This window comes from Harpia harpyja, chromosome 11 (assembly GCF_026419915.1).
Source record: "Harpia harpyja isolate bHarHar1 chromosome 11, bHarHar1 primary haplotype, whole genome shotgun sequence".
Taxonomy (NCBI): Eukaryota; Metazoa; Chordata; class Aves; order Accipitriformes; family Accipitridae; genus Harpia; species Harpia harpyja.
In genome coordinates this window covers 36,020,141-36,046,392 of record NC_068950.1, presented here as the reverse complement: position 1 = coordinate 36,046,392, position 26,252 = coordinate 36,020,141, and the positions used below count along the sequence as shown (strand labels likewise).

General features: G+C 52.9%; 1 protein-coding gene across 5 annotated transcripts; it reads left to right on the top strand.

Annotated features, from left to right (window-relative positions):
- Nucleotides 1-1,180: 1,180 nt before the first annotated feature.
- Nucleotides 1,181-26,234, top strand: MOB3C (MOB kinase activator 3C). Of its 5 annotated transcripts, none has more exons than XM_052802014.1 (6): nt 1,181-1,629; nt 2,250-2,310; nt 2,788-2,951; nt 10,271-10,770; nt 20,170-20,372; nt 24,635-26,234. In XM_052802014.1, the coding sequence occupies exons 4-6, from the start codon at nt 10,353-10,355 to the stop codon at nt 24,662-24,664; spliced, it is 651 nt and encodes a 216-aa protein (XP_052657974.1). In that variant the 5' UTR covers nt 1,181-1,629; nt 2,250-2,310; nt 2,788-2,951; nt 10,271-10,352; the 3' UTR covers nt 24,665-26,234. The 5 variants fall into 5 exon arrangements, with proteins under 5 accessions (XP_052657974.1, XP_052657972.1, XP_052657975.1 ...); XM_052802012.1 differs by having other exon boundaries at nt 2,781-2,951; XM_052802013.1 differs by lacking the exon at nt 1,181-1,629 and having other exon boundaries at nt 2,000-2,310.
- Nucleotides 26,235-26,252: the final 18 nt, after the last annotated feature.

Sequence of the window (26,252 nt, the reverse complement as noted above, 5' to 3'; positions counted from 1 at the left end):
TGCGATGTGCAAGCAGGTCGCATCCAGCGTTGGGAACACTCCCCCAGGTGCCGAAAAAAGACTTTGCGGAGCTGCTGTTGCTGCGTGAATCTGCTGGAGCCAGGCGTGGGGCTGGTTTGCCAGCAGCCTGGAAGAGTCTGCTGGGCTACTTGAGCCGGATCCTGATTTTAGTGTTACTTCAACCTGAGACTATCTGCAATGACTGTGAGAGATTTGCTCAGGAACAGGGCAAGGCTGATGTGGAAAAGGCTCTTGTTTCCATATACCTGCCCGCAGATCCTGGGGTGGATGTACACACAGAGCTGAGCTTTCGGGATTAGGGCTGTTGCACTGAATTAGCTGATGATCGTGGTGGGAAGCAGCTGGGCAGGTGAATTTGACAGCTCGTGCTTCCCTCCTGCCCCAAGAGCTGAGTGTGCAGGGCGCTTCGCCTCCAGGTTTTACCTTTTCTGCAGAAAGGTGCTGTAGGTGTGACGCATCTCAGCCATCTCCCAAATAGGGACAGGCAGGAAAGCAAGGGGCTGCTGGGCTGTGCAAACCCTGATTCCCTCTGGTTCTGGCCCAAAGCGATCCGCTAGCAGCTGCTGGCTGATGCTACGGGCCCTTCGATGTCGTCTTTGCTCCTAATAAGATGCTGCTGCAGGTGACAAATAGTTTCTATTGCACCTGCACAAAACCAGTGCTAGTGCTGGGCCTTGCACCAGTGCAGAGAGAGGGAGGAAAGGAGAGCAGATGCCTTGCTGGGCCCGGGCTGAGCTCCCTACTGGCTGTCTGCTCTGGGAGGCTGCTGGATAATCGAGGTTGTTTGCCATGGCCGGGCCCGTAACTTTATTTTTAAAGACCGTCTCTGAACGTTGTGCCTCAAGGGCAAACCCTGGCATCACCTGTAGCTGAGAAGCCTCGTTACAGGGGAAGGAGTCCAGATCCTGCAGAGATGTGTCCTACTGGATGCACAGTCTGCATGGGGTCGGAAGGTAAATCCTTGGCCGCAGCAGCAGGGGAAGCCAGGCGGGGTTTAGGGACGCAAACCCTCATCCTAAACCCTCCTGCTTCATGCAAATGTACCCAGTGGCCAGATCCTCCTGCCATCTCAGGCTGCTGGGTTTGTGGTTTCCTTTCTCACACTCCTGTTGCTCCTTACCCCCGCCTCGCCCTGCGCCCCGGTCCCCAGCTCACCCTATCACCTGCAAATACTTGGCTGAACATGAGTTTCGCACACATTTAAGCAAAGCCTAGAAACGCTTCCCTCACCAGAACTGTCCCAGTGCCAAATGATTTGCAGTCGTTTCCCGCAAGGCTAGCATCTCATCTCGCCACGGCTGAGCCAGGCTGCTCCCCTGGGAAAGACACGCCGCCGTGCCAGGAAGGGGACCGTGAGTGCCGGGGCCATGCTCCTGCCCCGCTGCAACACCCGTGAGCGTGACACGTGGGGTGCAGCACCAGTTTTACATCCCCACCCAGGAGTCTGACCCCGAAGCAGAGTCCCGGCCCGCGCTGAGCCATCCCACGCTGGCTGGCTGGCTGCTCCGCTCGGCGCTGAGCGTGCTGGCGCAGGCTTGCCTTCGCCGAGCCGTATTTAAATACCACAACGCGCTTCAGAACTCACCCCACCTCCGAGACCGACGGAAAGTAAGTCTGCTCTGTGCAGCGAAAAGTTTTTCTGTTGTTTTTTTTTTTTTTTTCTTTCCCCTCTCTCTGGCTTTTCTGTTTTGGACAGCGTTCAGCTTGGCCTGGCACTGAAACCTCTGGCTGATTTTTGCGTGCGTGCGGAGGGGGGAAGGATGAAGGGAGAGGGACTGTGCAAAAGACGGGAGGGCAGCGGGGGGAGAAATACTGCAGGATTTCATCTCCTTTCTGCCAGCGTGCTGCTGTCCCGTGAAAGCTGGGAGCCAGCCAGCAGTGTGGGAACTGCGCACCAAAAAGGACCTCAGCACCCAGGAATGGTGCGTGGGTGTGGGTGCCCACCCGTGAGCGTGTGTGCCCGGTGCGGCGGCTGGCGGGGGCCGGCAGGCCGGCTTCCCAGCGGGTTTTCCAGGGACAGCTGGAGCTGCCGGTGGGGTCAGGATGTGACATCACCGGCCGGAGAAAAACCCTCGGCCCCCAGTTTCTCTAACGAAACCCCGGCGAGTGCCAGAGCGCGGCGGCTCTCCCTGCCGCTGCCATCCCCAAACCGCCAACGGTCCCGACGGGGAGCCTGGCTTGGACTTTTTTCTTCTTCATTTTTTTTTTTTTTTTTTCTTTTTCCTCAGTAAGAGCAGAAAGTGCAGCGGAGGGATTTGGGGCTGGAAGCCAGGCGTGCCAGGGGATGAGGTGAGTCCCCGGGGTGGAAAAAGCTAGTGCTGCACCCCTGAGGATGCTTCTGGGGTGCTTTTAAGCACGACTTGGGCAAGAGCTGGTTTGGGTTAGCCTGGGAAGGAGCAATCCTTCACCCAGCCAGGGCACGGATGCCTGCAGAAGGCTCTTCCCATTCCTTCGGCGTGTCTCAGCTCAGCTGCCGGTGTATAAATACCAAGGGAGCCTGTTTCGGGGATGCGGGAGGGTCTGGGAGTCACCGGTGGTGGGGCAGGGATTAGTGCAGATGGCCGGCGGTGTGCAGGGGAAGGGGGGACCCGCAGGGGAAGGCAGCACACGGCGTGGGCAGACACCCGTTTCCCAGGTGGGACAGTCCCAGCAGCGGCTTTGCCCGTGTCGGAGGGAGGGCGGAAAGTTGTGGGTGGGGGGAACTGGGTGGAGATGGGTTTTCAGCAGCTGGTTTATCTCCTCTCATCTTCTTCCCTGAGCTCGCAGGCCTGGAGCTCCCGGTGTTTGGGATTACAGCTCTGACGGTGGAGTAATCACCCTTGGGACTGAACCAGAGCAGTCGGGCACCGTGGAGGCCATTGGACACCTCTCTGCAGGGCTCCCGGCAAGTCACTGGTGGCAGCAGCGACATCCCAGCCCCCAGGAATGAGGTACCCCCAAAAAGCTCCCAGCTCTACTGCATATCACCCCTACAATGAACTGGACGTGCTGCCTCTAGCCTGGAGAGATGGGGCTTTGCTTTTCTGCTTGGAGGCATCTTGGGTGACTCGGGAAAAACTTTTTCGGTGCCTTTGGGCCAGGCTGTGGTCCCCAGGGAGCTGCTGCTTTGCTGGTGGCGTGGCAGGGAGGTAGGGCAAGGAGCGGGACAGAGCGGGGGGACCGTGGGGACAGGCGGGGGGCAAGCCAAGGTGTGTGCGGTCCCCTTCCTGGAAGCTGTGCTGGGTCCGTTTTGCACGAGCTGGGGATTTCCAAGCGCTAGGCGAGCCAGGGGAAGCACCAGCACGGCTCCCCAGCCGGGGAGCGGGGGGCTGAGTCCTGCTGCTGCTCTGGAGGTGCCTGCTCCGGAGATGGGTGCTGGGGTGCTCAGGGGCTGCCTCGGAGGACGCTCACCCCCCTTGTGGGTCTCCGTGGCACTGGGGGGGGGTTTGCACAAGGAGGGTTTGGCGGCAGGGAGACGCCGCTGAGAGCTCAGGGCTTCTCTGCAGCTCCCCCAGCCCGCGTGCGGGGCCTTGATCCCCCTCCCGGCATCTTGTCTTGGCTCCTTTCCTGGAATTTTCCATCGTTTGGGTTATATTTGGGATCGGCAGCCAATAACCCCGTTTCTCACGGACAGCCCAGCTGGGGCTTGGCTCCAGCAGGAAGCATTGAGGGAGCGGGGCCAGCACCCCAGGACTGTGCTCCCCAGCATCTTCCTTCTGCAGCCCCTCTTCCTTAGACGATTAAAACCAGACATGGCTATCGCAAAGGCTGGAAAAGAGGGCCTATGTTCCCTTCCCTGGGAGCATCATGCACCCACAGCCCCTGCCTGGATTGGGGCTGGGGTGGCTGCAGTTCAAGGGTTGCTCAGGAGAAGCAGCCTTGGTCTTTGGGGTGCAAGTCCACCAAGAAGAAGCCCTGGTTGCAAAGATGCTCTTGGACAGGTTGAAGACCGAACTTTGCAAAGGGACTTCTCTGGAGCTTGAAAGGAACTCGGAGACAGGGCTGTCGAGTCAGCAGCCAGACAGTAACGCTTCCTAGAAGCAGCAAAAAGCCAGCCGAGCCCCAGGGCCAGCTGGTTTCTGGTCAGACTGTCCATCTGGAGGCTGGCTGGATGTTTCGGGGCTCTGGCAGGCAGTAGCTGAGCTGATGCCTGCCCTGTTCCTCTTCCAGGGATGGGGCAGGATGGGACTTTTACGCTGCCTGTGGTGGGGAGAAGGGAATCCCCTAAAGCAGGGAAGCACAAGCAGACATCTGAGTGGCCGAAGGCAAGATGCCCTGGGGAAGCCCGAGGGGGATTTGCAGAGCTGGTAGTATTTAACCTACACTTTTCTTTATGGTGCCTGGAGCCATGTGGATCTGTGCTCTCCCTCTGCGGCCTCTTCCTAAAGCAGTGGGAGCCGGAGTCTCCCTGCGGATTGCCCATGGTGTTGGACCCCTCGTTGTGCTTCCCGGCTGTTGCACCACCGGCGAGGGTTGGAGCGCGCTGCTAAAGCGGCTGCCTGTGGTTTGCAGTCAGATGCTTGTGTGAGTGTGTAACTGTCTCGGGCCGGGTCCAGAGAGGATGCGCTTGGCACTGGAGCCACAGGAGGTGCCGGCGTCAGAGCCTTCCTCTCTCCTTAACCTCCACGATCACTAATGCTTCCCAGGGGCACTTGCAAAGCGCTTTTCCCCCTGAAGCCTTTGCTTTCGCAGCCCTTAATATAAAGGCAGGCTGGGGAGGGAGAGAGTTTTGAAATTGGGGAAACTGAGGCAGGGAGCACGGGACTGTCCCCGGTGCCCATCACCCTGGAGATAGTGGTGTGTCTGACTGATCCTTCCTGCTGGGTTTCCGACTAAAGCTTATTTGGGGTCAAAACCGGAGGTTTTCTTTAGTGACCTTGCCTCGTGCCTGCAGGACTAGGGGGGAGGAAGCCCCCCTCCCCCTGCTCTGCCTGCTTTCCCCTTTTGTTTTGCCAGTTTCTAAACAGACCTTTCAGAGTTGTTTTTAATTTACAACAAAGCCTTTGCCTTGCCGTGTTCCTCTGTGGTTTTCAAATGATAAAAAAAGAAAAGAAAAAAAAAGAAGCTTACGTAAAAAACCAAAACAATCCTCAAATCTGAAATTAGTGGCTTAGTTTGACCCTGAACTTACATCCCCCCCATCCAGTTCATTTCCTTTCATCTCTGGACTTGCCAGCAATCTAGGAAATCAGTTTTTCACGTGTCTCTGCCTGCTACATTCCCAGCAGCGGCTCTGCCTTGCCCTTGCAGAGCTTAACCCTGCACTCATTTGGTTCTTGCTAAACCCGCCTGAGTTTTGCTTCTGATGCTGCTGGTAAAAACAGGGGCAGGACTGAAGCCAGCAGCCTTCCCAGCTGTGGACGGGGTTTTGCGGCCGCTCAGCTGGGTTTGTAGCCAGCCCTCTGCAAAGCCGAAGCTATTTTGGGAGCGCGGATGGGGGTAAGCACCGAGCATGCCATGGCGTGGGTGTCCCATGGGAAGCGGCGGCATCTTTCCACCCGGCAGCTTCACTTATCCTCCTCCGACCATCCTCGGCAGCAACACGGGGTGACAGCGGGGAAAGTCTCCGGCTCCACAGCCACCTGCTTCACGCCCTGTCTGCTCCCAGGAGTGGGACGAGGTTTGATTTGGGGGTTTGCAGATGCTTCAGAAAGCGACGTGTGAGCCCCTGGGGTGCCGGCACCACCCCGTGATGGGAACTGCGGCGCGGTGAAGTGGGGTTGCAGCCTTTGCCAAGGCTCCTCTCGGGGGAAGCTTTGATGTTTGCACGTGGGAACCGAAGGCAGAGACCTGCAGGCTGCCGCTGCGGCACCGGTCCAGGCCCCGCCGGCACGGGCCGGCAGCGGGACGTGTACGGTCATGTCGTAGGAAGCTGCTGTCTAAGCTTGTTGAATGGCAGCTCGCCCTTTGGATTTCCCAAAACAGGCAGCGCGAGCGGCGATTTGAACTTGGATGGGTCTCCCGTCCCACCCCAAGCCCCAGTGGGCTACGGCCTGATTTCCAGGAACGCGACAGCCCTGAACATCAGGCTCAGCTGAACTCCACGCTGCAGCTAAACCTTGGAAGATCTCCCATTTTCCATCTCTTTACATGGATCTGTCCCAAATATTTGGCCAGTGATGGAAGAGTACCAGCCGAGTCGGATAAAGGTGGACACTGGGAAAGCCTGGTCTTGCGTTCGCTGCTGATGCCCTTTTCCACCAGTTAAACTCGGGATGTGTCCAGGTCCGTTCCCAAAGGACTTTGCTTTTCTTCCCAGAAAGCAGGGGCGGATGCTGCGTCCCTGCCTGAGGGGAAACTGAGGCATCAGTGACTTTGCAAAGCCTGTTTGCTCCAAGCCGGTATGTCCCATCTCAGTGCCCCAGCTGCAAGGGCCATAGCTGGTATTTCAAGCCTTGGTCCTGGCCTCCGTGCAGCTCCCTCCCTACGCTGCTCACATTCTTCCCTGCACATCAATCTCTCCGGGCAGTGAAAGCTTTGGGGCGAAGTAGAGAACAAATCTGTTCTTTGGCGCAGCGCCTGCCTCTGCTTCTTCGGGTCGTAAATCCCAGGATGTGTTTTTGGCTTTGTCTTAAATTTAACTTCTGGAGAACATTTTTCTCCAGTAAAGATTGACAAGGCTTTTTAATGACTTGGTAATTTGGTAGCGATGCTGGCAAGGATCCTGAAAGCAAAACCGCTCGCCTTACTCCGGCGTGCACTGCTGGCTGGGGAGCAGGGAGGCTGCAGTGCCATGCTGGCGTCCTGTGGGCTCGGGGGACAAGTCTGTTCCGAGCACTTGGGCAGTGATGGGTTTTGCTCCCCCATTCCCGGGAATCTCTAACAGATGCATGGTAGGAAAAACCTGGCAGATGTTTAGCAGGTTTATTGCTTTTTTTTTTTTTTTTTTTAAACTGGTGTTTTATTCAGTACTGAAGCATGAAGCACATTCCCACCTGCCTGATGAGTGAGAACAGCTTGCAGGGTAACACAGAGATCCAGTTGTGGATGACGCAGAGATGCAGTTGTGGGATGAGTTATAGGTCTGGCTTCAGGACATGAGATGCAGAGCTTATTTCCCAGTGAGTGGCTCAATATTTGCAGAGGACTTGCAGTGTGAGGCACAGGAACAAGGGAACCCCCCCCGTATTCATGGAGAACTGATTTCACTGCTGATGGCTCCTGCAAGTGACACATTTGATGGGATATGACCTGCCAGGGTGGCTTCTTATCACCCCGGAACAACCCAGTCTCTGCATGGAAGAGCCTGCAAACAGCAATAGCTCCTGGAGCAGAGCGAATGGAGCTGAGGCCAGCAGAAACAGTGACACGGAGAAAGGTCTGTTGGCACGACTTGCGTTGCTGAAATCCCAGGGAAACCTCCTAGGTTAGATCCTAGTCCCTGTCTGTACTGATGTTTGCCCAGAGGGACTGTGTGACCTAGTGGGATCAGTCCAGTCTAACACGGGGATAATTGAGTTGTTCACCCTCCGTCTAGCTGGCAAAGAGACCGAGGACACAGGCTTGTCATGGTGCCGTGCGATGCCCTTCCAGCCCTGCAGGGTGGCAGTCACTGGACTTCATTTGGGTGCTGGGCAAAGGGGCTGCTCAGCTTTGTCTGGGGTCTTGGACTGGCTGGGACTGGGATGAGGGAGCTGCAGGACCATTAGTAGGTTCTGCATCATCCCCGTCCTGGGAAGCTGCCAAGTGTCAGATGGGGAAATCCTGACTTCTTGTTAGGGGCACGATTGTTTGGTTTTGCTTATTTTAATGGCCTTTATGTTTCAGCCAGAGGCCTCTGCCACTGGCTGGTGACAGGAGAGAGAGAGAGGAAAAATCATCCATGGATGAGGGTACGGACAGCAGCAAGGCACGGACAGTCCCATGTCCTGGTTCAGTGGTGGCAGCCCCATGTCCTGGCTTGGTGGCAGAGCCAGTTAGTGATAAGTCCTTTGGGGGGGTGGTGAAAGCACCAAAGGTGCTGGTGGCCCCCTCCCTCCCACGCTGGCTGCAGGGCTGGGCACTGCTCAGCCCCATCACACCTACCTCTATACGGGCAGACCCTGCTGGATGCCTCACTGGCACTTCCTATGTTACTGGAGTAGGATCCCCATTGCAGTAGTTATATATAAATACATATGTATGTATATGTACATATTTTAGAAACTGTTATGCATTAGCAAACTCCCTGGGAGGCTTTTTTTAGAGGTGTTATCAACAGGATGTGCCTTGAGTATGTGACAGCCGGGTGGGAAGCCCCAGATAAGGGCTTTTCTTTACAGCCTCGCTGTGCCAAGAGTCCCCTCGCCTCCGCTGGGCTCCCTCGGGGTTGCCGTACCAGAGACCCTTCCCCTCGGGACAAGTAGGAGTCATGACGTGGTGCCGGCTCCCTCCATCAGTTGGCATTTTGGAGAGCTTGTGCTTTTTTTGAAGTGGGGAACAAGCTCTTTGATATGGTTGGAGCCAGCTGCTTGGGGCAGGGGAGGAAAAAGCATCCAAGAAGCATCCCCCAGTCATTGCCCTCTGGCAATAAATGAGGACAATGGGGCTGGAGCTATTAAAATCTCACCCAGCAACATGAGCTGGGGAAGGTTTGCAGATACCCCAGTATTAAAGTCGTACTGCATAACATTGTGTGATGACTGTGACCCCTTCAGTGGGGCAAAAAGCACCTAATAACATACGGTTTCAGGTCTCGTTGTACCCGGGTACAGCAGAGCGTGGTGGGGTTTGGTACCGCCATGCTGTGAGCTACATAATGGTGGCAAAGCAACGCTCCAGCCTGCGGGAAAGGCTGTGGTTAGTGCCCTAATGGCACTGGTGCTGGGGTTTCCCCCCACACCAGGGTTTGCACCCACGCCAGGGTTTTCCCCCCACAGCCACATGCTGGCTGTGGTGTAGAAATCCCCACCGGGCAGATCCTGCCCGTGCTTGGGGCGATCACTAGGTCCTGCTGTCTTCCAGTGATGTCTCAGTAGGTGGGCTTTGAGGGGAGCACAGGGTTTCTCTTGCAAGGTGTTTAGCTGGTCTCTGCTGGGCAAAATAGGATCTGCCTGTGGCTCGGGACTAAGTTTAGAAAAGAGAGTTTATTTAGCAAGCTTTTTGCTAAAAGCTGTCTTTTTAACGATGAATATGCATCCAAGTTTTGCTTAGGCACCATTCCCTCCTGCTCGTGACTTTGGGTCAGTCACTTCCCCTTTCCGTGAATCTTTTTCTTCCTTTTTTTTAACTCTTTCTCCATCTCCTCCGGGGGGGGGGGGGGAGGCTGTTGGAGGACTTTCTCTTCCCTAAGCCTCAGCAAAGCATTTAGCACAAGGGGGCCTTGATCTCGTTACCACCACTGGTGATGCGTGCAGGTAACGAAATGCACAATTTCAGCCTGTGCGGGACAGCCTGGGGCGGATGGGGTTTCCACTGGAGCTTCAGGGAGGAAAAGGTAAAAAAAGGGAAATACCGCAGCCCTTGTCTGTGCTGCTAACCGCGGGCAGGAAGGGGTGAGCTCAGCACTTTGCTGAGCTGTGACTTCCAGACCGAGTCACCCGAAGCATCAGCTCGTCACCCCAACAGCTCCTGTGTGCATTGTGTGCATGCCTGGAGGGCCGCATCCTGGCACGTCGCGTTGCTGTGCTGGGCTGCCGTTTCCCTTCTTCGGATGCAGGTTTTGTTCTTTTGGACAAACACACGGGGCAGAACAACAAAAATAATCCCCCCTTTTCCCATTGATCTCGGCGCTGGGGCTGTGTGAACCAGCAGCCAGCTGCGGTCGCAGCGCGGTCCCCAGGGCATCGCTCACCAGCCACCGCGGCAGGGTCGGGGGTTATTTGTACTGAGAAATTCCTGGGAAAGGGATGCTTCCCCTTTGCTGGAAGAGGAAAGGGCTACCAGGTTGGGACTGCCCAGGCTGGTGAACTCTGCTGATATCGCGGCTCTCAGTTTATCGCAGCAGTTATTGATAAAAGCCCGGGAGGTAAGAGGCTGGCTGAAGTCCGCTGAGCTCCCGGCGTGCTCGGGAGGGAGGATGGGCTCTGTCTGCCATCAAGCCTTGCACAGGGCGCGTGTGGTGATGCTTGCCCTCTCTGGTGCCAGGAGCTGCTGTCTGAGGTGTCAGCAGCAGCTCCAGGTCACCCTGGTGGGTGTGCAGGGGCCAGGAGCTCACCCCAAATTTCTGTCCCCATGTGCTGCAAGAGCAGCAGGGCCAGCCAGCATCCTGGTGCAAACTTGTCCCTGGGAGCATGCCCCCACGTGCAGCTGGCTTCATATGTGACTGAAATTTGTCTCTTTCTCCTCCCAGGAACCTCCACCCCTGAAGATCCCAGCCTTGGGTTTCACATTGCACCGAGCCTCTGTCCTCACCCTTGCTGGCCCTGCCCACGATGGCGTTGTGTCTCAAGCAAGTCTTCAACAAAGACAAAACGTTTCGTCCCCGAAAGAAGTTTGAGCCGGGCACCCAGCGCTTCGAGCTGTACAAGAAAGCCCAGGCCTCCCTCAAGTCTGGGCTGGACCTGAAAGCAGTGGTGCAGCTGCCTCCCGGCGAGAGCATCAACGACTGGATCGCTGTGCATGTGGTGGACTTCTTCAACCGCATCAACCTCATCTATGGCACCATGTCGGAGTATTGCACGGAAAAGAGCTGCCCCATCATGTCCGGTGGACTCAAGTACGAGTACAGGTGGCAGGACGATAGCAAATACAAGAAGCCGACCAAGCTGTCGGCTCCGCAGTACATGTGTATGCTGATGGACTGGATCGAGATGCTCATTAACAACGAGGACATCTTCCCCACCAGGATAGGTGAGTGTGCTCTGGTTCTTTGCGAGAAGGCTGGGATTGTAACTGGTGCAGGTTCCCAAACGGCTGGTGCACCTCAGGGTTGGTGTTGCCAAACTTTGCAATCCCAAGGATCGTGGCCTTTCCTGTTCCAGGTGTTCCTCAGCGTCTGTCCCACACCCCTTTGCTGCAAATTGAGCTCGGGATTCCTTGTCGTGCTCCTAGGGGATGTGGAAAACAATGTTCTCCTTTTCTGTGCTTGAACTTTTTCCAAGTATTCTGTGCTTGTGAGAAATGAAGGCTGGTAGGTCATCAGCTTCCTTGCCCTTCCTCAAGGAGCTGAGCCACAGGGCTGGTTAGAGGTGGTCATCACATCCCTGCACCGTGCTCTTCTCTTGACTAACCAACTCAATTTCTTTCTGGTTTTCCAGGTAGGTTCATGGTACCAAGGTCTAACCCTCATTCCGCTTGCTCCTTCACTTCTCCGCTCCTTTCTACCTCTGATAGTTCATCTCAGCCCTGATTATACATCACATCTTGCTATTTAGCTGAGGCATCGCCTGAGCAGAGATGCCTGTCCCCAGTATCTGGCCTTTGCAGCTCCCAACCCCCAGGGTGTACGATGCACCCCTTTAAAAAGTTTGGCCTTACGAGCTTGCAGCAGCTGCCAAAGGCAACACAGCTTGCAAACTAACCCCTCTGCTGCTGACCTGCAGTGGTCGGCAGCTGCCAGGGCTGATATTAGCCCTGCTACTTAGCTGCTTTCTTGTTGTTTGGGGAGATGAGTTCAAGGGTTGCAGCTGATGTGTTGGCCAAGACCTGCAGGCAATTGCTGCCGCCTTCCCCTCGCCAGCGGTCTGGGGCAGGCCGGGTAGTGCAGTGCCGGATCCTTGTGCCGGAGGACAGGCAGACAGGCTGCCTTTGGGGCGCACGGGAGAGTCAGCCCCTGGGATTCACCAGGGGCATTTGCTGTGCCATGGAGTCATCCCTCCCTCGTGGGCTCAGTGGGCTCCACGCATCCCCGCGGACGGAGGAGGCTGGAATTGTGGCCGGCTGACAGTGTCGGCGCAGGATGCTCCGTGCCGGCAGCCCCAGTCCCTAGCTGGGGACAACAAAGTCCCCATTGATTCTGGCTGCAGCTGGGCACAGGCTCGCTGTTGCCAAGGGGCAAAACGGCAGCCACAGGGTAGGCTCCATCTTCGTCTTCCTGAAGCGGCTTGTTCCCAAGGAGAAGTTCTGTGCGCCATTAAAAGCAGGGATGCAGATGTGGATTTAGTCCGTTTTCCCTCCAGCCGGAAAGGACAGTGTCCTGGTCCAATTTCATGCCTTTCAGGTGGGATTTGGGATGTGAAGTTGCTTGAAAGCTGCTCTGGGGAGTCAGGGCTACAGGGAGTCTCAACACTGCAGAAAGCAGGCAGCCACGGAGGGATGGTGGCATCGCAGCACCCTCCCCTCTCCCCTGTCTCCGTCTGAGGTGCAAAAGCCAAGTACAGTCGTGGCCCTGCTGGTTTTCACTCCATTTCTGGCACTTCTCCCTCCGAGGTGTAACACAACCCGATGTGGGGAGGAATGGCTGGTGCCTCTGGTTTCCACTTCTCCTTTTGTTTTGGTGTGGGGGCAGTTCAGGGTGAGATCTGGGCAGGCTGCAGGCGGTCATGGGGCAAACCCATTTTTTTCTCTTCCAAAGCCATTCCCAGGGTCCCTCTTCCAAGCCCCTTTATTGTGGGGACCCTCGTGTCCCCGAGTGACTTCAGTCCCCTTGCCGGCGTGTCTTGGTGGTTCTGGCCTCACACATGCGAAAGGGAGCTTAGCCTGAGATTGCACTTTAAAACGCACGAAAGGCTGTTGTGGGAGGCAGGGGGAGGAGGGAGCCCGTGGCACTTTGTTGTCAGTGTGTCCCCAATTAACTGCCTTTCACTGGCCTGCCTTGTGCGCTGGGTAATTGCTCGGCAGCTCTGGCATTTCAGAAGATGGAGGTGTTCGGCCGAAGGGAAATGTCACATCCATGGGTTCCTGACGGGCTGCTCCTCGTCACCACACCGGCTGACGGGGGAGGCTGGGGGACGTGCAGCAGGGAGGGACGCAGGGCTCGGGGACAGTGGCCAGGGCGAGCAAACGGAGATGCTCAGCCTCCCTCCTAAAGAGCCATCCCCTTGGGAAAAGACCCAGGACAAGGGGAATAAGGCACCAAAAGGACATAGGGAAGTTGTGAGCTGGTTTAAGGAAGGGAAAGGAGTCTGATGAGGCAATGGGGAAATTATAAATTTCATGCTTTGGAGTCACGCTGAGGCTCTTCAGTATTAGCAGCAGAGATAGGATTTAGCATGAAGGTTTGTTCCACTCCTGCTTGTACCGGAGAGATCCACTGGCATGGCTGACCACCGTCTCAGCGGGTGTTTCATGAGCTGCGTGTATCTCAGCTGTCCCTCCTGGCCCCTCTTTGCCATATGCAATAAAACTGTCCATGCACAAAGATTTCCCTGGCTAAGGCTACCTGACCACAGACAAAACAGACTTTTCTATTTTCATTTCTTTTTTTAGAAACAGTAAGTGTTCCCCAAACTTGCTAATGTTGCCTGAGGCTAACCTCAGCATCCTTCTCCATCCAAAAGCTACAAAGTCTGAAGCAGCACATGATTCAGCAGGGCTTGCTCATGGCTGACCTGACAGTTAAGGGAGAGGTATCTCATGGGTCAGAGGGGGGAAATCCTTCACCCTGGGATGAGAGGCTCAGCTGGAAATGAGCAAAGATGGTTCACTGGCTTGTGGGCTTACAGGGTCCTTTGGCATCATGGGGGAGACCTTGGCTGGGGCAAATGGGCACAAGTTCATTGACTGGAGCAGAGCTGGGCTGATTTGCACCACTAAAGCATCTGGTTCTTCAGCACATGTCAGAGGTGGGAGGCAAGCAGAGTGACCCGGTTGACAAACACATTTGGTTTAGCCAAGCTGCGTGATGCAGAGCTTGTGCCGGCTCTGCAGCGAGGCCAGAGGGGCAGCTGTCATCTGAAACAGCAGCAAGGGAGCCCAATGCCAGCAGACAGCTTGTGACCTGGCAGAGTCACAGCAGGACTCTCGGATGGCACGCTTGCACTGGTAGAAAATCCCTATGGTGGTTTAATGGGGCCGGGGGGGCTGCCAAGCCCTCTGCGTACCACAGCAAGGGTCAGGGGGAGATACTGCATCTTCCCCATCCCCAGGGAAATCCACCGGTAGGGCTCAGTCCCACTTAAAGGCTTTGCTATATAATCCTTCCTCTGGAGTGGAAACCTGTTTGTCTGCTGGTCAAGACAAATCCCTGTATGGGGTGAGCTATGCCAACCTGATCGCTATAAATCTACAGCAGCAGCAGCTTTCCCAGACGTCCCATATCAGTTTGCATGTGCTAGCGCTTTGTTTCCACTGTTCCAACCAATGTAGCTGTCCTGAAAAACACATTCAAATGGAGAATAAGCATTGTTCCCATGCAGGGAGAAGAATAAATGATTCTACAGGTGTATTTTTACCAGCTGGTAAAACTATATCAGTAGATTTCTTCAGTGAGTGGCCACATGAACAAATTATGACCTGGAAAAAAATCGGCTCCTCCCGGTAATCGTTCTGCCCCGTGGTGCCTGGTTTTAGGGAGCTGCTGCTGGGCAGTAGCACGCTGGGGAGAAGGGTTGGGCGGATGGGGTTTGCAGGGCCCGTGGCAGTCAGCTGCTTCTGTACCAGTCAGCCCAGCATCAGGCTGCCGGCTGCACAAGGCCAAGCGTCCTACGTCAGCACCATCGCGGCTGCTGAAACCTCTCCGTTATTAAATCAGTGAGGACGCAGGGTTTGGACCAGACCCAGCGCCGGAAACACCCCACGCTCTCTGCCAAATGTGCCTGCAGCTCTACAGAGCATCAGTCACAGGAGATTTTGGAACAGTTCTTGGAAAGCTTTTCAAAACTCAAGCTCTGCCATTCGAGTGGTCCCAAAACAATTACAAAAAAAAGAGAAAACTTGGTGCAAAATTATCCGATACTTTCTCCCTGTAATAACAGAAGAAAAATGTTCTGAATTCAGCTAATTATTGCCTTTCTCTCAGCTGGCTATTTTTTACATGATTTGTCTTTTTTTTTCTGCCTATTTTCTTCCAAAATTAACACCACACCAGCTTGCAGCTGCCACCATGCCATTAGTTTTAAATGGGGCTTTAAAGACTTATTTTTAGGAAAAAATTAATCACCAAACACCACGGTGGCCAAAATGGAATTGAGAAATAATGACAACAATAATTCATCACATAATTCATTGAATTACTGCTTTTGCGGAAGAAAAAAATACAATTGCCAAGAAGCAAAATAGCTTCCCAGTACTGATTCATCATGAAAAAATTAAATTGGCTGCAGCGTGAGGGTTAGGGACGGGAGAGATGGCAGGAAAGATCCAAGAGCCATTCGCAGTCCCTTACCGTAAGCGCAGGCACTTTGTTACCTCTCATTTTCATTTCCTTTTACACGTGGTCCCACATCGTTTCCTTATGTTTTGAAGCAATCAGCACAGAGTGGGGAAAACAGATTTCTCGGAGCATTAAATCACATCTTGGGATTTTCAAGCAAAACATCCGAGATAAACTGAAGGTACTAATTCATATCAGGGCTGTGAGTCACGCCGCTCGCCACAGCCCTGGCTGCATTACAGCGAGTGAAATTCTACCTGCTGTACTTACAGCTTTTGCCCTGGCTTGGAGCATGGGTAAGGCTCTCCCTTTTCCACCACCGTGGATGGCTGCTCTGCTTCACTCCTCCTGGGCCTGGGCTGCATTTCTGCCCTTGGACAGGCGATGCTCCCAGCCACCGGCTGTCTGGTCTGTGCGCAGCGTCTGGGTAGCACACACTTCTGATCACGGGTGGAGGAGAAGAGCTGACCTTGTGTATAAATCTTTTCCCCGGCACCTGAGCAAGCTCACGTTGCGTCCTGTGGTCCCCTCCTCGTCACTCATCATGCAAGAAGAGTCAGAGGGGGGCTACTGCCTGCCAGATTGTGGGTTTGCTGCTCCAGGGTTGCTGGATGGTAATCACTGGTGAATTAAATGTAAAGGTAACTTGAATGCCTTTAAATCAGACCAGGTGGGTTTTGTGGTGTTCTGCTGTCCCTTGAGGCAGCTGGGACTGGCATCAGTGGGCTGCACTGGCATGGCATTGCTGGGTCCCCGTATGTGTCTAAGGCTGGGGAGGGTGAAGCAAACCCAAGCAGCACCACCCTGCCAGGGTGGTTTGTCAAAACTTGGGGCTCCATCCTGACTTTGCCCCGGCCTGCCATACTCCTGCTAACAGGTCATCTCAGCCACGCAGGGTCAGTCCCACCAGCCTCATCCCTTCATCTCACCAAGTGGCTACTCCTGCTGGTTTGCGCCACGATGCACCAGCTCCGAGACGGAGGAAGTCCCCCAAGCAAGGGCCACCACTGCCCCACTCCCAAGTGCCGCTTATCGGCGCGCTGGCCACTACTGGGGTCTCTCTGCTGCCAGCTCCAACGCTGCTCTGCCTGACCCAGCCTGGCAGGGAGCTGGGAACCACAAAGGGAGCAGCCTGCCACCCTCCGTGCTTGGGGAACGGGCCCCATTGCTCCCCGCTTGCTGCCACAGTGACCCCTCCTAGCAGCCAGGACAGCTCCAACGTGAACGTACAGGGGCCCGGCTGCTCGGTTTGAAGCTAAACATCTGCAGGGGCAGGATAGGTGTGCGGCCAGTGCCGAGATCCCTGTCTCGGGGCCTTCCCCTTGCTGGGACGTGCTGGCTGCAACGCGCGCCTGGCTGCAGGGAGGAGGCAGAGCCTGCTCTCGCCGCGTCCCCTCGCGTGCTGGAGAGGATGTCGCACGCCTTGTCTGCTGGACATCCGCTGCGCCAGCAGCCGCGACCCAGGGCAAGCCCTATTTTTGCCGGATCTTTCTGCCGTTCTCCCCGGGGTTGGTCAGATGCAGCCTTTACCGGAGAGCCCTTTCCTTTCAGCTCTGGGCGAGGGGTTGGGGAATTTCTCCACCTCCTCACCAATGTGGCCAGTGCCTTGCCGGGGCTGCTGTGGGCCGCTTTCCAAGTCACCGGAGATCAGCAGCGAGGCACGACTGCTGCTGGAGGAGGCAACCTGCTTATCAGATATCCGCCCTGCTTCCTTCCCGTGGGGAAGCGCTTTGATCAACTGGCGCAGGCCCCCGTGCCAGACGCGGGGTCCAGTCGAGCATCCGCAGCCCGAACTGAGGGTGCTGGCACAGGAGGCGCAGACATGGCTGCGGCACAGGGAGAGGAAGCAGGACCCGATGGCCCAGAGTTGTGCTCTGCCCTGGGCGTGCGTGCGAGTGAGAGGGGTGTTGTGGGGAGAAGGAGCCAGAGCCGGACCCCAGTGATCCCTGGACCCAAAGGACCACAGTGGGTGGTGGTGTCACGATGTGGTAGGGTGATGGGTGACCTGTGGAAGTCCACTGGTGACAGCCAGCCACCACTACAGCCTGGCCCTGTCTGAAGGGGATGGCCACACACTGACACCTTGTGATGGACACAAAGAAGAGCAGCCCAGCTTCACCTCCCAGGATCTGATGCTGCTGCGGGGTTCATGTGAAAGCACAGTGATGGGGCAGCCCAGAAGGGTACTTTTAGGTCCTGGCAGCTTGATGATATCCTTCCAGGCATCACTGGGTATAGGATAGCTCCCGTAGTTGCTGATGGCCACGAGATTTGGACTAGATGACCTTTAAAGGTCCCTTGCAACCCAAACTATTCTAGGATTCTATTATTTATGCCAAATCTCTGTTCCCTGATGCAGAGCTGCTTTTGGAGAACCCAGGATGTAGCTGGAGGTGTCTCCCCTCTAACTCTCTCAGCTGCCAGCATGTCCACAAAGACTTGCTGGTAACTGATTTATAGAACAAGACAGTTCCTGGCTAACCTCAGGACAAAAGCAGTGGAAAGCCACTTGTCACCATCTGCCAGCTCTGAAGGTGGTTCATCTAACAGCAGTATCTGGACCATAGATGCTATAAGCCCTGGGAGTCTGAGATCCTTCTGATCTGCTGTTCACTGTCTGATTTTATTTCTTTCTCAGCTCAGGACTGGGTTGAGGTTTGCTGCTTTCCTTCACTACCAGTCTTTGCAGTTTGGTGATAAACTCCCATGGCTGGTCAGGTCTGATTTCTTCCTCGTGGCCTCCTTTGACCAGAGGAGGCAGTAGGCAAGTGGGACGTGTGACAAACTGGTGGCAACAAACACGCTGTCTGCCTGCTGGCACCTTGCTGAGTTCCCAGCAGCGACTGCTTGCCTCTGGTCCCAGGGAGACAGGCTGTTCAGAACTGTGTATTCCCCAGCCGGGGCCCGGCAATGTGCGTTCATCAGAAATTACTTGCCGTGATTAATTTTTCTTTATTAAAAAAAATGTTTCTTGACTGGTTCTTCAAAGCTGGTCTGCAGGGGCCACCCTGATGGCATGTCTGAGTCCCCAGCTGGGTGATTATGGCTTTTATTTGCTCCGCAAATTCTCACTCAGTGCAAAAAGCTCAAATGAAGCCGTTGATAAAGCATCGCGTCCCTCCTGACTGCAAGGAAACCTGGAGATCTCTCTCTCATCCCTGCCCTTATCAGACTGGCAGGCAAGGAGAGCCCCGCAGTCAAGGGTGCAGGGCAGAAGCAGATCTCCAGTACCATCTCTCATCTGCTGGCATGGGGAGAGCCTGGTTGTACTTTGCCAGATGTGAACACCTTTCCCAGAAAGTCCTAACGGGATCCGTTAGAGCCAGCAGTGAAACAGGTCATGCCGAGGTCCCTGCTGCAGGAGCAGCCCTGGGGCTGCAGCGTGCTCATGGTTATGCAGAGCAGCAGCTGTGAATCAGTCTCAAAACCACCGCTCTGTGTTTGTGTGATGCTGAGCTGAGATACGTGTCCTCCTCCAAGCGGTGGCTGGGACATCCACCTGTGGCATGGGCACACGAGCTTCTGCCCTGCCTGCTGCACCCACGCTGTGCACAAAGCAAAGTGAGACTGGGCTGGGCTGAGGGTGGCTCTGTTTTAGACCACAGATCGTTTTTCTCTTACGAGTGGTGCGATACTGAACCCAGCACCTGCCGAACCCTGGCCGTTGAAAACACAGGCTGCATGCATGATGTTGGAAGGACAGATCCTTTGCGTTTGCCACCCACGGAGGAGAGGGGCATGGCACTGCTGCTGGGAACAAAACTGCCAGGAGCCTTTGGGAAAAATAGTTTAATTGCCTAGTGAGGCTGATGAGAAAGATTCAAAGATAAAATTACCATTTTTAATTTTTTTAGCTAAGAGATTTGCTCATGCTTTCCACAGCGCAAAATGTGTGAGCTGGCCATGGTTGAGCAGAGATTATTTGGAAAGATTTTTAAGAGGTTATGATGTGCTGCATTAATAAGAAGCTAAGGGAGGAGGCTGATACAACCGTGGGAAGGGAGGTTTTTATTTTGTTCTTTGCAAATTTGCATTGAATTGCTCAGGGGAGAGGAAGAAGCTTCAGGAAAACAAATTCCAGTTGTTTCATTTTCCTCCTCCCCAAAAATATGTTCGGGGTTTCAAAGACGTGTTTCCTCTAGAGATTTACCCCAGGCTTGCTGACACTGACGGTATCACACCTCTGAGATTTTCACTGTGATAGCAGTGCATTAAGACAAGGATGGAAATGTAGAGTACGAAATTGCGTCCTTGTGTCCCCAAAATTGTGTGGGACAAGGCTAAAAGTATAGAGCAATGTGTGGTGGGTCCCATTCTTGAACAACCTGGGAGGATATCTCAGGAGGGAGCATCATACAGGTGCAATGAAATTACAGCCTAAGCATCACTAAGGTGGGCAATTTCTTCCTGTTTTAATGAGACATTTGTTTGAAACAAGGATCAGGAAAAAATGTAGAAACTCCACCTGTTTCTGCTGATGCATCAGAAGTGATGTTTGAGGGTGGGTGGAGGAAGAAAAACAGTATGAACCATGCTTTTGATTCAGAGGACCAGGGAAGGTATCTTTTCTGCTAGGAGGAGGTTTAGTTTTGTTTATGGACCCGGGTAAATATAATTTGACTTATGCTGTGCCTGCACAGGCTTGTAGGGGAAAGGCAGGCAGAGAGGGCAGAAGGATTCTCTCTGCCAGATTGCTCTGGATAGAGCCATATGTGGAGAGATGTGGCCTCCTCCACTGGATGAGAAATCTTCTCTCCTAGGGCAACTCCCCAGATCCTCAGACCATGCCTGTGTGAAATTGCTAGTTAGGCAATGAGGAAGTATGTGGGGAGAGCTAGATGGCAGATTGCCCCAATGTAGCTGTCACCCTTGACATTAGCCAAGGGAATACTTCCTCATCATCTATGACTGCCTGTTAAGTGTGACAGTGACATTTAAATGCTAGCTGGTTTTTTTGGAAATGGTCAAATGGCTTCCAACTTGCTTCTGCTTTGCAGGTGTTCCCTTCCCCAGGCAGTTCCAGCAAGTTTGCACTAAGATCCTCACCCGCCTCTTCCGTGTCTTTGTCCATGTCTACATCCACCACTTTGACAGCATCATCAACATGGGTGCTGAGGCTCACGTCAACACCTGCTACAAGCACTTTTACTACTTCATCAGGGAGTTCAGCCTTGTTGACCATCGGGAGCTGGAGCCTTTGGTAAGGATGCCCCAGGGATGGGGAGGTGGAGGAGGCGAGAGTGGCATGGGCTGAACAGAGCACTGGTAGATTCAGGTGGGGGCTGGACTCTGACCATTGCAGTCACCCTCTCTGGACTCTTTCAGCTACTCTACCTCAGAAGCACACCCATGTTTTCTGTCCTGTAACCATCAGCCTTAGTCTTCTGAGAGCGAGCTTCCCAGCAACAGAGGAAACCCTTTGAAAACCCTCCTTAAACTTTGCCTCTGCTGCTGTGTCTATGAATTGCTCTTCAGTATTCTCAGGACCACCGTAACATAGCGTCCCTCTATACTGTCTTGGTAGCCCTAATGCAATTTGCACATCAAAGCGTTTCCAGTCAGTTGTGTCCACATGGCTTTCAGGGGTCAGATCTGAGCCCAAGTCTCCTCTCCACAGTCTTGAGTTTTCCTATTAGCAGACTAAGGTCCTTCCTTGAGATCCTAGTGTGAATTACAATGAGGCTGCAGGAAGGCAAGCCCCAACAGGACAACAGCTATAGAGGCCAAGCTGGAGAGGCCTCGCTGGAGCTCCAAGTTTCTCTGCAGCCTCCCTTGGGAAGCAATTAGCTAGGCAGAAAGTGAGAGTCCTTGAAAACAGCAGGACTGGTGGGAAGCAGAGGTCAGACAGCCCGGGCACATAAACTAGAAAATGCACATAGTTAGTTTTGTAAGAGAGCCAAGTGTGTCACAGGCAAGGTTCAGTGTGGTCTGACCTGGGGAGGACATGTTGCAACGGGGAAAAGAATTAATAGGGAACCCAGTAGTTACCGTGCTATGATAAGGGCTGGGTTGCAGAAAAGGTTGTATCCAGCAGCAGAGAGCCAGGGAAGACCAAGAGGATTTAATCCCAGAGAGAGAAAGAGCTGAGAAAAGTCCCAGCATGAGCTGCCTGTTAGGAGTATCTGGGAGTGGGGTGGGGGGAATGCCCCTGCCCCTAAGTGCTTTACTCCTTCTCTGCTTTCATTTGTCTCAGTCAATTTGCTGCCTGTCTGCTCTGATCACAATTTGGGGTGATTGAGAGATGATGATCTAATCAGGGGAGATTTGAATGACAACAACGACTACATTAATTACTTTGTAGAGTTTGATTGTGACCTGTATTATCACAATGGCCCTCAGCTCCAGAAAATGGCAGCTCAGCATCACTCCGTCCTCTGTTAAGTCTTCCTCACCACTGCTCCTCATGACAAACTTCTTTAGCATTGATATACAGCCCATAATGGTGTCATCTCCTTTGACTGATGCTTGCTAATGTAAATAATTAGCACCTAATAGCCAAAGCAGAGGCTGACATTGCTAAATAGGCTTTCAATGCCAGTGACTCACATGCAACATGAGATGATTTATGGGTCTGGATGAATCTAAGATGAACAGATTTTCCTGTGTGATGCAACCAGGGTTAAACTACAAGGAAATGAGACACATTTACCTCTGGTCTATCTGTGTCTCATTTCTTGGTGTGCTCATTGCCTGGCATCCAAGCCCCAAGCAGACCCAACCACAGGGGAGATCTCCTTCCCTCAGGCAACGACCTGTGTAGGCGTGTATGAGAGTGTCCTGCCACCAGAGGACAGGTCTGTCCAGGATGCAATGCTGAGTTGAGGAGGGAGGGAAAAATTGCTGCAGCTTATGAACAACTTTCAAAAACTGAAAATGGTCCTTCTGGCCATGCTGTTACCCCAGGGAGGCTGCAGCTTGACACTGCCATCAGTCCCCAAGTCTGCATGAGTTAGAATTGATCCAGTAGCTTGCAACAGCATTTCTCTCTGCTGCAGGCAGGGAAAGCAGTAATGGGAAGTTTCTTCATGCACATCCCAGGGGCTTCCCAATGAGCCCCCCAGGAGCCTGGTGTGGCTCCAGTTCATTGTGCTGTGGAGCATGTGGGGAGCCCGGTGTTCATGCTGTTCTGGCTTTGCTTCAGCAGCAGCTGTGAAGATGCACAAAGATCCAACCTCTGCAGCACTTTACACTTGACCTCAGTCCACTTTCCTGTGGCTAGTTACTCTCCCCAGCCCAGGGCAGAGCACTAGTGACTTGTTTTGCTCATTCCCCTTCTCACTGGGCTGCACCATAGCTGTTGCCCTGCTCCTAAGTGTTTTGAAGTCCTGAAGGATTCATCAGCTGGTTTGACACTTAAGCAAGGACAAACAGTGCATTGCATCTGCCTTCATTTTAGGCTAAGACTGCAGAGTTTAGTTTTTGCAAGTTCTCAAGGTTTGTGGAAAGGTGATAATCTCTCAGTAGGGATGAGATGAACTGTCCTTGAGAGGTTCAGTCTCTCTTGACGGCTTTATGAGCCCAGACAACTGTCCTAACCTTGCATTTAGATGACCAGAGTTAGTCCACATGAATCCCATGACAGAGGAGACTCCTGCCTGCAGAGGTGCCCGTTCCCTGCACGTGACTATGGAAAGCCACCAAACAAGCGGAGGGAGCACATCTGGAGCAGGACAGCAGGTCTGAGTGCTGTATTATGGCTGGAGCTTTCCAGATGTGGGCTTTCTACTGAGGAGCCCCAGTTTTCAGATTTAGGAGTAAGAAGAAAGAGAAAACCAGCACCTCCCCAGCCAGAAAATGTCCTGTTATGCCCAAATAGCTTAGAAAAATTACAGGGATTGTGGGATGAAGGAGTTCTTGGTTTATAAGCTTGCCTCTGGCTGAATCTCCCTTTGCTGCCTCAGTTTCCCTTTTGTCAAGCTTCTTTGGGATGTGATTTCTTAGCAGCAAATCTTGGGAGCTGAGAATGAGATATAGATCCTTTGTACAGGCAGAACTAGTGAAAGGCAGTGATTCACTCTTAACAAATCAAGAAATATGGGGGCAGAAAGAAGCCGTGCACTTGCTTCCTTGACAAGGGCAGGTCATGGTGCCGGGCAGCAGCACTGGCAGAGGTCCAGCTGGTTATGTACTAAAGCAGAGCTGTGGGGATTTCCAGAGTCTGATGAATGCCTTGGACATTTGGGGCCAGCCTGAGGAGCTCGCAGGCGGCTTGGCAGTCCACTGGCCACTCCAACCCATCCTATTCAAGGCTGCTTTTGTGTGTGGTGCTGTGCTAGTGGGATGGGCTGGATGCTGTTGCAAGAGGATGTTCACAGCCTTCTCACCCCCCCCTCTTCTTTCTCCTTCCGAGATGTTTGCAAACACTTCCCGTTTGCAACATAATTTTGTGGCAGAGCATCGGCTTTTCATTTGATGGCACGATTCTGCACTCCAGTGATTTTGCATGTTACTCCTATAGAGAAGCCCTCTCTTTGCCACTCTCCCCCGATGGATTTTAAAAACAAAGCTCTCAGCACTGAAGAGCTGAGATTGCAGCATCTGTCCCCCTTGGTTATATCACTAAAGGGCCTTTTATGGGGTTACTGAAGGGTCATCCTACTTTCCTAGTTCTCTTTTTTTGAGAGTTGCATCCTTCCTTCTCTGCAGAGCAGCCCTACTTCAGATCTATTTTGGGAGTACATTTTAATGTGCAAACCTTTCTCTGGGGTGTGTGAGGAGGCCTGTGTGCACACAAAGATTCACAAGCCATGAATCTGATGAGAGAATCACAGACTTTCCTCACTGCAGCAATGTACGTGATTTGCAAGCTATCAGTTGAGCTCCTTAAGGCAAGGACAAATACCATCTTCCACCAGCTGAAAGCTGGGCACCTTCCTAATGCAGCTACCATGACGCCATCCTGGCTAAAGACAACTGTCTGTTAGCCTAAACAGGGCTCGCTCTCACAGGAGGTTTCTGTGGCCCTCTGTTATTAGCACTCATTTGCGTTGCAGTGTGACCATGGGATCCCCTGCCAAAACCGCAGGTCCTTTGGGTGAGCTGTTGTCACCTCCTGGAGCGAGAGCCGGGAGCAGCTCCACGTCCCGTCTTCCTAGGCAGCTGCAAACGGAGGCTCTGAGAGCGGCACCGCCTTGTCTGGCTGCTCTGCAGCTGAGTCAGGAGCAGGACCTGGATCCTTCAACATCTCAACCAAGGCTCTTTCCTTGGACTGCTCTCAAAGCTAGGGCATGGCCAAAATAACCTTGTGCTACAGAGACCGAGGAGGATGCCAGGAAGGAGCTGCTGAGGCAGAGCAGTTCCCAGGAGGGCTGGCATGGGAAATAGAGAAACACTCCCCAAGACTCCCACGGTTGCTGCCTTGGGTTGTTTTTGGACACCTGCCAAACTGCCTGACACGTCAGTCTACCAAAACCTGTCTTTTGCACTTACTGTTTCTTTCTTTTCTCTTCTCCTTCAATGCAGAAAGAAATGACAGAACGAATTTGCCACTGAAGCATTTTGGCAGGCGAACTCAGCCGGCTCATTTGGAGTCTGATGGGACAAGACACCCTGTGGTGGGAGACCTCTTCCCAAGGACTCGCTCTGGGCATTTCAACTCAATGAACTATGAACACTGCAGAGAGCCTCTTCAGGCCAGGGCTGAATCCTAAGACTGCCAAGCATCTCTGGACAGATTTTTTTTTTTTTAATAGATCCCAGTCTCTGTTGTATGGCTCCTGTCTTAGAAAGCCACTGATTTACTGGAGATTGAGACAAGTTTGGTTGACTTTTGCACACTCTGGTTTCTAAGACTCAATCCCATGTCTGATAACATCCCTTCAGCTACTTTTCCTCTTGTTTTGTCCTCAGCTACACTGATCTCCAAATGTTTTATTAGTGATTCCTGCCCTGTGAGGAGCTGTGACCTTGGCTACCGAGTAATGCCTGCTACCTTTCCCACATGCAGTGGGTTTGTGATAACATCTGAGATCAGCTCTGCAAAGTTGGTGACATTTGATCCCAGCTGCTTTCATGTGGTTAGTTCCTGATGTACCGTTTTTAACCATGAGCTGTGAATGTCTTTCCTTCTGCCCTAATTCGTGCTTTCCCAAAGGGACCATTTTTCCCTGCAAAGGATATTTCACTCTTGGCAGAGTGGACTTCGTGATGTTCTAAGATGCATCCAACACTGCTTGGACTAATGGCAAGGTGGCCCATGACAGAGGAGGTAAACTAGGCCACTTCTCAGTGTGATCAGTACAGTCTACCTGAGAAGAGACTCAGGAAGCGGTGGAAAGGAACTGTTGCCAGAAAACAACATTTTCAACATGTCAGCATTTCCTGACATGTTTTCTTGGCTCAAGATCAACAGATGCTGGCTGCAGAAATTGTTGTTTTTCCATTATCCAACCCTACAGCATAGTAAATCATGTGGAGAAGGACTTTAAGAGACATCTAATCTACAATGTTCTTCCAAAAAAGCAAGATCAGTCCTTCTTAAACCTTTTTGACCTTTTGAAAGCATACTACTGCTACCTGGTCTGTGCCATTATTCCCCTGAAAGGTATCACATCTCAAAATTTCTTCCCCTTCTGCTTGCAATGCCCAATAACTAGTGTTGTGTTCCCTGTGACATTTTTCTTTTGACAAGAGTTGAAGTCTTTTTTTTTCTGTTTTTAGGGAGTTGAAATCAAATTGTCTGAGCCACAGCATTGTTATGTTTGTATTTCCTGCCCTTTTTCTGGGAAAGTTTTGTATACCAGACACAGCTAATATTTATAATCTGGGCCTTGCCCATTTTTGGGGTAGGGAGGGGATGTGGCTAGAAAATGTAAATATTTAGGCCAACGTTAAAGTGCACAAGTGAATTTTTAGTGCTCAAAGCACTTATTTTGTTGTGAAAATCTATTTTTTTTAATCTTGTGTACCAGATGTATATTTTTAAATGGAAATAAAACAGAGCAAAATGGACACAAAACCACCTGATGCATCATTCCAATATTTTCTGTGTAAAATAATCAGTAGAAGTCCAAACATTTTTTTTTCTGTTACTAATTAAAGAAACGTTAATAATCCTGGTGTACTTCATTCTTCCCTGAAT